General features: G+C 43.9%; 1 protein-coding gene across 6 annotated transcripts in view; it reads left to right on the forward strand.

Moving 5' to 3' along the window:
- Positions 1-9,870, forward strand: part of CEP128 (centrosomal protein 128) — a 176,657-nt gene extending 166,787 nt beyond the window's left edge. For 4 of the 6 annotated variants that reach the window (XM_081909760.1, XM_081909755.1, XM_081909757.1 and 1 more), the window contains one exon: positions 8,684-9,870. In XM_081909760.1, the coding sequence (XP_081765886.1) occupies positions 8,684-8,790 (107 nt within the window). In that variant the 3' untranslated portion in view covers positions 8,791-9,870. Of the gene's footprint in view, positions 1-287; positions 1,138-8,683 lie in introns of those variants that run through there. The other 2 variants (XM_081909759.1, XM_081909758.1) reach the window with 2 other exon arrangements.
- The last annotated feature ends 426 nt before the right edge of the window (positions 9,871-10,296 follow it).

Raw genomic sequence — 10,296 nt, forward strand, 5'->3', positions numbered from 1 at the left:
ACTTGTGGGAATGCTCTCCCCAGGCACTAGGCAAAAATGTTCTTCAACCAGGCTTTTGGCTGATTAATATTCTACAGCCTTTTAAATGTGTTTGGGTGGTGGTGGTATTGTTTAGTTTTTGTTTTGGCTATCTATTTTGGGCTTTTATCCTATATTATCTTGTGATAAAAATATCTGAGATCTTCAGATGATTCATCTTCAGATGAATCTTCAGATATATTACTACTACTACTACTACTACTACTACTATTACTATTAACACCAGGAAAGCTTCTTTCTTTTCAAAGGTTGTGACAACACCTACAGAAAACTATTTGTTAGAAAAACTGAGCCAGGATAAAAACTTTGGGTGAAATTCATTGTTGCTCTCTTCTGTCTGGTGCAACCATTGTAGCATGACAGATGGGACAATCCTCCATCTCTTTACCTCCTCATCCTGTTCTGGAGGTTCTTCAGAGCCCCCCTCCCCCCCCCGAGCCAATTTGAGGTGGCGTATGGGAGAGGAGAAGATGGAAAGCCTGTTGGCTCAAGTGCAATTTCTTGTGCAGGGCTTCTACTGACAGGGCTTGTTAGGTGACTCCTGCCATTAGGCTATATCTGACTATGGAACAGGAAACCTGTGACTCTCCAGATGTTGTAGCACTATAACTCCCATCCTCCCCGACCACTGACCCTGTTGGTTGGGAGTGATGGGAGTTGGAGCCCCAGAACATCTGGAGAACCGCAGGTTTCACACCCCTGGACTAAGTCATACTCAAGAGTAGACTCAGTGAAATCAGTTGACTTAAATTAGGTCCACTGATTTTATTTGATCTACTCTGAGTATTACTTAGTGGGATACAACCTTCAAAGTCTATAATTTTGCATTGCTACCCGAAGCATTGTTTGTTACTACAGCAAACAAAGTTCGAAATGTAACATCAAAAAAAAATTTTTTTTAGTCCCCAATTATTTCCTTAAACTCTTTTGTTTTTTTACCGCACCACCTACAGGCCAAGGTAACAGATTCCGTAGGTTAATACTGCACTGCATTAAAAGGATTTCCTTTTAATATGCTTTAAGTATATTGCTTTTTGATTTTTATCATGTACCTTCTGGCTCGTGTATTACCAGAAAGGTAAACAGGATTTGCTATTCCATCTGGCCTCTTTACTATTCATAATTCTACTTGCTATCTGCTGGTAATGAAAGCTGTGCTTCATATTAGCAGCTTTTTCTCACAATCCTTTTGAACTACAACTTTCCACTTTGATAACAGGTAGCTCTAAAATTATTTTCTTTGGAAGAAGAAAAAAATACAAGAGAGAGAAGATTCTGAAGGCAGGGGGAATGTCTCCAGCCCATCTGCTAGTTTATAAGGTCACTCATAGGGTAGAGAGAGCAGGCCCTCTCCACGCACAAACTACTTCCTAGTCCTTTTCCTGTGAGGCTATCTTGAGGTTGTGCTATGTGCCTGAATGCCACTGTATGTGGGCAGAGCCAGTCACATAGACCCTCCTTTCCAATAGAAGTCATATATTTATTTTAATGTAGAAAACCCAGAGTCACCATCTACTTATGGATAGCAGTCAATGGATTGCCTGACAAGACCGAAGTACTGTTTCTGAGGGGATGGGGTGGACAGGTATGGGGAACTCCCTGGTCCTGAATGGAGTAACTGTGCCCCTGAAGGACCAGGTATGCAGCCTGGGAGCCATTTTGGACTCACAGACGTCCTTGGAGGTGCAGGTTAATTCTGTGTCCAGGGTGACTGTCTACTAGCTCCATCTGGTCCGCAGGCTGAAACCTTACCTGTCCTCATGCTGTCTAGCCAGAGTGGCGCATGCCTTGGTTATCTCCCGCTTGGACTACTGCAATGCATTCTGTGTGGGACTACTGGCCTTCTGGCACTTCCCTCACCATTAGAAGTGAGATTACAGGGAACCAGACAGAGGGCCTTCTCGGTAGTGGCGCCCTCCCTGTGGAGCACCCTCCCGTCAGATGTCAAGGAGATAAGTAACTATACAGCCTTTAGAAGACTTCTGAAGGCAGCCCTGTACAGGGAAGTTTTTTAATGTTTGAATTTTTTTGTATTTTAATATTTTGATGGAAGCTGCCCAGAGTAGCTGGGGCAACCCAGTCAGATAGGCAGCATATAAATGATAAAATTATTGTTCATTATCATCATCACCATCAACACCATCATCAAACAATAGATTGTTTATTTCTGCATTTCATTTATGAATCACTTCCCATGAGGAATCCTCAAGGTTTTTGCAGTGTAATAAAAACTTACACAAACACAGTTTAAAACAACTAAATATGTAGGGATAGTTTAAACTAACAAAATCAAATGCATAAAATAAAATAAATTCAAATCCAATACAGATAACTAAAGATCTCCATTTAGAAGCCTTGTTGAAAGAGGGATGTCTTTAGCAGGCCTGAAAAAGACACCTATTGAATATATAATAGGAGGGGGTTCAAAGCGATAGATGCCACAACACTAAAGGCTTGATTCCAACCTTGGCAGAATGGAGCTCCTGATAAGATGGTGCCTACAGGATCCCCTCTCCTGCATAATGCAAAGATCATTTGGGTGTGTAGGGGTAGAGGCAAGCTATGAGGATGAGAGTGAAATGTAGGGGGCGATTCTATAAAATCTCCATATGCAAACCCACAAACAGCTTCGCAGTAAGAAAAACACATAATGGGAAGGGACCAATATAAAAATATCAATTCAATTAATTGATAATTCATTTCCAGGTGTTAGATAGAACAGAGTGATATGTCCCAAGTGGCCACTGGCAGAGCTCTCTCTTCTGGCGGTGGAGAACTGCCCTTGCTTGCAGATCGCCTTCTAATCTAGAACAATTTACCTACCAGCTCCAATAGACTGTAGGATGGTTCAGGCATTCAGTAACACTGAACTATGGTTTGGCACTATGAGACTGAGTCATTTTGGAGCTGTTGTCTCTTCCCCTCAGGTGTGTTGATACCCTTCTTCCCATCCTGCTTTAAGGTAAACTGCCATTTTACCAAAGCTGGGAACTGTGGTTTGTGCTTGCCTGGCTAAGCAAAGTTGCAACCCAGGATGAAACTAGTTAATGCTTTCTAATTCTGATCAAGTGGGCCCTTTTTTTGCTGCAATAAATCTGTTAATTTTTAAAGTGCCGCAAGGAACTTGTTTTGCATACATCACCTTTAAAACAAGCAAAAGGAAGTGCTTCACATAGTTCAGAATTAACCTGTGGAATTCATTAACATAAAGTGTTCAGAAAGAATTAGGTAAATAAGGTAGGTGTAATGAATGAAGAATCCATGCTGACAGCCATAAGTACAGTCTCCCTTTTCAGAGGTAGTAAATCTGACTGTTGCTCTTACTTTTTATTATGCAATGGGGGGGGGGGGGCTTTTTCCCATCTGCAAAGTGAGCTTTCCCAAATCTCTGCATCTTGCATGTGCCCAGACAAATCTATTATACCAGTTCTACATTCTTCCTGCTGATTTTACCACAGTCCCATCATCTCTGTCATTATTTCCAATAAGACAAGTTTGTGCACTGGTACCTCAGTTGCTGAGCCTATTCCATTCCGGAAGACCGTTCAACTTCTGAAACGTTTGAAAACTGAGACACAATAGGCGGTCTGCAAAGTCAAGGGAGAAAATTGGGGAAAAAACTCAGCGGAAGCCATTTGACTTCTGAGGCGCATTCGAAAACAGAAGCATTTATTTCTGGGTTTTGAGCATTCGAAAACCGGAACGTTTGGCTTCCGAGACGCTCGACAACCAAGGTACCACTGTACTTGAAGTAGTATTGAACAGTCTCTTTAGTGGACACCCTTTTCAATGTTATTTTTCTTACCTGGCTGCTGAGACTTCACAGATTGTCAAGGCAACAGCCATAAAAATCCATGGCTCATCCACATATACAATTTTAGCAGAGATACAGCTGACTGGTTCATTACATATGTGGGAGATAAGCTTTCAGTATTTTACAGATCAGTCTAAACAATAAAAGCAAGATGAGAGAAACATCCCTATGCAGTGTATTTTATAGGATATAGTTTATTTCTGTAAAAGGATCCCCCCTGGGTTTCTTCTTCCATCTTAACTAGCTTCTCATTTGATTTTTTTTAAAAAAAAGGTGGCTGCAAGGTCACCTTGGCTTTTGCATTCTTCATTGCTGCTTGACAAAATGATAGCATCATATAAGTTCATGACCGTGCCTCCGAGCTCTGGCAATCAGTATGACATTGCTCTTGTTTTTATTACATTGTTTATCTACATGTTACTCTGAGACAGCCAACACCATTGCAGTAGGTCCTATTTAATTGGATAATAAGGATTCCAAAATACAGTTTAACATCTCTCTCATAGTGACAGCAAATGAAAATTTGAGAATTGGTGGAAATTTTACCAGTATCTCTGAATTAGCATTTCTTTCTACTTTCATCAACCTGAGTTTTGAATGGGAAAGAAGGATCCCAGGAAATCCATTGTGATTATGTTTAGCAACATTTTGTAGAATCACAGAATTGTAGAGTTGGAAGAGTCCCTGAGGATCATCTAGTCCAACCGACTGCAATGCAGGAATAGGCAGCTGTCCCATATGGGGATCAGACCTTGGCATTATCAGCACCATGCTGTAGCCCAGAGCTTTCCAAACTTTTCTTGTTGGTGACACACTTTTTTAGACGTGCATCATTTCGTGACACAGTAATGTCATGTTTTAGTAGCAAACTGGAGGTTAAAATAACCCCTTTCCAGCCCCAGGAGGAGAGTGGGGAGCATTCGCGTGACACACCTACACACTGCAGTCGACTTACTAATATGTTGCGGCACACAGTTTGAAAAGCTCTGCTCTAGCCAGCTGAGCTATCCAGGCAAAACTTTCTTTCCTATTCAGTCAGAACACAACAGTGCTTTTTGCAACTCTTGACAGATCCAAGCCCAGTTGGTCTTCAAGAATTAGCTCTTTCATACCTTACATAGCATTATGTGTGGCTTGTTCACTGCATATTTTCCCAGTTAACCTGATAAGAAATGAACGGAAAATACATGTCTGTGAACGTGTGGCAGATTAGCACCGAAAAGCAGCTCGCCTGTGAAGAAAAAAGCCAAGTAAAGGGGTGTCTATATAAGGATAGAGGAGTATAAAACAGTGTTTCCCAACCGGTGTTCCGCGGCACACTAGTGTGCCGCGAGACGTTGCCTGGTGTGCCGCGGGAAAAATTAAAAAATTCGAAAGATATCCGGAGAGGCGGCCTTCAGGCGAGTTTTAATTTTAATTTTCCTTCTCCCACTTAATGCCCCACGCTCGCCCGAGCAGCTTGCAGTCCTCGGTAACCAGGGCGACCCGAGGGAGGGGAGGGAACAGGGAAGTCGAGGGCGGCGGCGAGCCGCGATGACGTCAGTGGGCCGCGCCGCCTCGCCCTGGCACGGTGTGAGAGCCCCGGCTAGTGGCGCAAGCTTCGGAATAAGTGGGATCCGCGTGCGCTAGACCGAGGTCGTGGGTAAGGAGCTCAGCCCTGGGCAGGAGGAAGCGGGGCCGCGCATGCGGGCCACATCCCCACAGAGAGCGAGCCTCCCCCGGCCCACCACTCCGGGCAGGTCCACTCGCATGAGGGGGCGGCGATGGCGACGGCCGGCAGCTTGCCTGCAATGCCATCCCTCGAGCAGGCGAGGAGCCCGGAGGCTACCAGATGCGAGTCCTCTTTCCCACCCTGCTCGGGAGTCCAGAGCACTTGGTCGCATTCAGGATCTAGAGTGGGGAAGCGGGGCTTGTGTCTGGGCTGGACACATTGGGCTGCCTGTGCCGCTCGACCTGCGGGGAGAAATCAGGGTGGGAGTCACGACCGTAAGGCAGGGCTGCCAAGTGTGGCAGAAGAGGACACGGCCGTCGTACCTGTCCTTAGGTAGGAGCTTCTTCCGTGTCGACCTGCTGCCCTAAAGTCTTGGCTTTTTGGCGGTTGGCACAGAAGGAAGGCAAGGGGTAGAGGAAAAAATTGAAACTTACACTTTCGTGCGTCCCTCCCGGCGTGACGCTGCGCGCTGACGTCACGGGGCTGTAATGGTGGTGTGCCTCGAGATTTTTTTCATGAAACAAGTGTGCCTTTGCCCAAAAAAGGTTGGGAAACACTGGTATAAAATTATGCTTAGTGTGGAGAAGGTAAATAGACAGAAGAGATTTCCCCCTCTCTCACGTGTAATACTGGGTCCATCCAGTGAAAGTGAATGGGAAGAAATTCCAGATAGATGAAAGAAAGTACTTCTTCCCACAATTCATAGTTAGTCTGTGGAATTCTACAAGACGTAGTGATGCACGCCCAGCTGGGCAGCTTTAAAAGAAGATTAGGCACACTCATCAGTGGGTACGTTCTGCTTCCACTGTCAGAGGTATGATGTTTCTCAATACCAGCCGCTGGGAATCACAAGTCAGGAGAATGCTATTGTACTCAGGTTCTGCTTCCAGGGCTCCCACAGGCATCTGGTTGGCCATTGTGAGAATGGGATGCTGGTTGAGATGGGCCTTTGGTCTGATCCAGCAGGGCTCTTAAGTCAGGATTAGCTCCTTGGGTCCTATCTGCCACATGCTGAAGCGACTTACCTGAAATGCATTGCATGAATTTTCCAGGAGACAAATGGTTGACATGTAGCAAACTTGTTTGGCCCATAGAGGGTGAATAGGATCTTATTCTCCCTTTCTGCAATAGATCAAATTGCATTTATATACCTGGTCTCCCTCCCCACACCTTGGCACTGAGCAGTTGATTTCCAATACCCAATCACAGCTGAAGTGGGATTCCAGCTCCTCAGGAGCAATTATCCGTCAATCTGTAGCAATTTACGCCTCATTAGGAAAGCCCAAATTAAGCCTCCTTAAACACTGGCCTACCTATATCCCATAGGAATATGAAGACCCATACCCTATAGCTGTTCTCACTTGAGGAGAAGGAGAGGCAAGCTAGAATCACTTGGAGAGAAAAAAATCAGTGAATCTGTGTGAGCTAGGTGAAAACCTTCAAGGGGCTGGGCTATAGGCAGCAATCTAGTGAAGGTCGATAGCTGGGAACTGGGAGCCAGGACTGGAAGAGGAATCAGTCTCAGAGGGCAGGCCGGAAAACAGATGTGGAAAGCAAGCCAAGAGTCGGAACCAAAGAACAGGACCAGAAATGCAAGACATACTAGCTCAGGTAGATGTTGCTGCTCAAGCAAGTCTCAGCCACAGAGAGAAGTACTTTCCATACCTTCCTGACCAGGAAGAGCTAGCTTGGATGTGGGGAGCCAGGCCAGATCTGGAAGGTTCTTCCTTGGGAGGCTACACTTATGGGGCTCGCCACAGCACAACCAATACTGTTCAGTACTACCTTACATGTGGCTGGGCTTGCATAGCTGCAGACAAGCCAATGTGATTCCTGGTAGGACATTTTGCAGAATGTTTCCTATGCCAGTGACCCTTTGAAGCAGCCAAGGTGGTCTAAGCCTGAAGCACTCACGTTTTCCACAGACGCAGCAACACGAGTCCCCGGGAAGCTTGATGTTATAGTTAAAACTAGTGAATGTCACCACAGTTAGGGACTCTTCTTAGCTTCTCCTTATATTACAGAGCCCTCATCCTTGTCTCAGGCTACACCCAAGGGTAAATCATTTTGTGAGAACTGTAACCTGGCTCACTGACTCTTAACATTTAAGGAGTTTCTCTGAACCACTCCTTTCCTGTGACAAGCCTTGTTCTCCAGAGCAGGAAGCAATGGCAGGAAGATGTCATTTCTTTGAGGTGCTGGTGGTAGCAGTGCCTTCATTTCTGTGTCCTTTCATCTCCTCACCCCCACCCCAGGCCACAGTCTAAAGGGCACAGAGCAGTCTAAGCAGTCACTCAGCAACACAGCCAGTTCTCCACCCGTACAGTGACCACACTCCTCTGCCTTGCTTCTGCTGGGAGCAATCTAGATGCCTCTCAAACATTCTTGCTGGACACAATGACACCAGCAGGCTCACACAGATACACAAATCTGCTTAAGAGGTCTACATTTAATCCTTCACCTAAGCCAGGCCTGTACTGCTGTCTCCTTAAAAATCAAATTTAAGATTTGAGTTTTGCCATTAATTCTGTGGGGACGGGATTGCATTCCAAACTGCAGTATCAGTTGCCTTGTCTCCAAAGTTCTCACATGCAGAAGTCTGCTCACAGGATGATATTGCTAGTAATAGAAGGTGTGAAGGCAATCCCTTATTTTCACTGCAACCCCCATGCAGAAATCTGCTCTGAAAGGTTGGGGAATCCTCCAGAACAGCATGGGAAGTGATGATGGATGTCAGCAAAAGTGGAGGCCTTGACAGGATTGGAGTGCCTTCCTTGTGTGGAAGGAGCCCTTCCGTTTGTGGAAGAGCAACTATCTAGAAGAGAGACAAACCATTATCTCTTAGAGAAAAAGCATTAAATCACCTGTTTTCCATCTTCGGTTCACCTGATGCCAGTAAATCTAACCACTGTATTTTGCACCAACCAAAGCTTTCAAACAGTTTTCAGAGACAATCCCACCTACTTTGCATTGAATCATTCTAAATGGAGTGTCACCATTCTATGGGTATAGGCCCTCTCTGTTTAGAACAGGCTGTTTTTTTCTAGATCCTCCCTCCCCCATGTTGAGTCTTTCAGCGAATATGTGATTGTTTGCCCCCCCCCTCCTTTCTTCCGCAGCACTTACCAAAAGTACATTTCCTTCAGATTCAAATGCAACTAAAAAAGGTGCTATCAGCATGACGGTCAATGGAACAAAACTGCGAACACAAGAAGAGAGGTACTAAATGTGCAGATACACTGTTGGAAACTCAGCTCTGCGGCACTTTTTTCCAGTTCTGACTGCAGCTGTATTTACCAAAGCCGTGCAGACTCCTTGGTCCAAGAGATGCCAAATAGTGACTGAGAACAACGTCTCGATTGTGGGAAGCAAGTGAAACCTGAATGTAAAATGCCAAAGAATCTTGTGGTTTGAAGTGCTGTCCCCATTGCTTTGTTTCAGTCCATCCCAAACCAGCCACCTTTGCCTTTCGTGAGTTTTGTTACATACCTTAGTATGTTTTAAGTTCAAAGATGCAATCGATTTTTGGTTGAACAATATATAGATAAAACATAAACACAATCAGGTAATGGTTAATAGAAATTGCTTGGTGTGTAAATAAGATGTTTTATAACATAATTTAGAGCTGTACAGGCATAATAGCATTTTACAACAAAGGTGCCTCAATTGATGCATTATGCAATGATTACATTATTGTGCTTAATAATAGAAATCATTTATATCTGAAACAATGACCTGAATTTCCTCCACTTTGAGGAGAATTAAGATTACATGCTGCATTTCATTCTGTTTGGGACTACTGTGTTTGTTGATCCAAGCTCAAGGGAGAGCGCAGCCTAACCTAAATTTCCCCAGACCTGGAGGAAATTCAGTTAACCACTTGTTATGAACCACTTCTGTAATTAAGCATAATAATAATTTTGTTTCCTAAATCTAAAATCTCCAATAATGTAATGAAATATTTTATATCCGACATGGCAGAAGAGAACCAGAGTCACAATATCTAATTTTGTGCTACAAATGTACAGTGTCTTCCTGGAATTGAATAAACAGGTTGAGAACGAACCTTTGGCAGAGGAGGTTGGTTTATATGAGTACCCAACCTTCTTTTTTTTCTTCTTTTAATAAAAAGCAATTTCTAATAGTCACATCCTTCCCAATACCTCTTTATTAAGTTTTTTTGAAATGTCACCTTAACTCTGAAAATTACAGTGTACAATAATTTAGCCATATATTGTGGTCTCTATTGATGAAATCGGATATTCCCTTTCTTGATGTTTCTAATAAAACTTCCCCTTCCCCTTTACCTGCCTCTGTGATTCTTGGTTTATTGCCCATATCTTGGTTCTGATCTGTGAAATGCACTTGGTTTTAATGTTCAAGTCTGAGTCCTTGTAAAAGTGCTTTGAGAGCCAGCACAGTAGCCTAGCGAGAGATTGTTCTAAAGATATGGACTGTATTACAGTTGTCTCACTAATGCCAGTGTTTTCTTTAGATAAGCAGCCCACTGTTCAAGGACTTGGTTACATTACTAGCAATGATGCCAGCTTTCATTAGTGGCAATTATTGGGTTGTTGTGTGTCAAACCAGGAGTATTACTTTTAAACTTCGCTGTATGTGCATGGATGTATACTTGCTGTCATGAAAAGAGGTTCTTGTAATGACCTATATCTCTAAGTCATAGAACTGTAGAACTCAAAGGGACCACAAATATCATCTAGTCCAAACCCCT

Source organism: Podarcis melisellensis (genome assembly GCF_964234715.1).
Source record: "Podarcis melisellensis genome assembly, chromosome: 1".
Classification (NCBI taxonomy): domain Eukaryota; kingdom Metazoa; phylum Chordata; class Lepidosauria; order Squamata; family Lacertidae; genus Podarcis; species Podarcis melisellensis.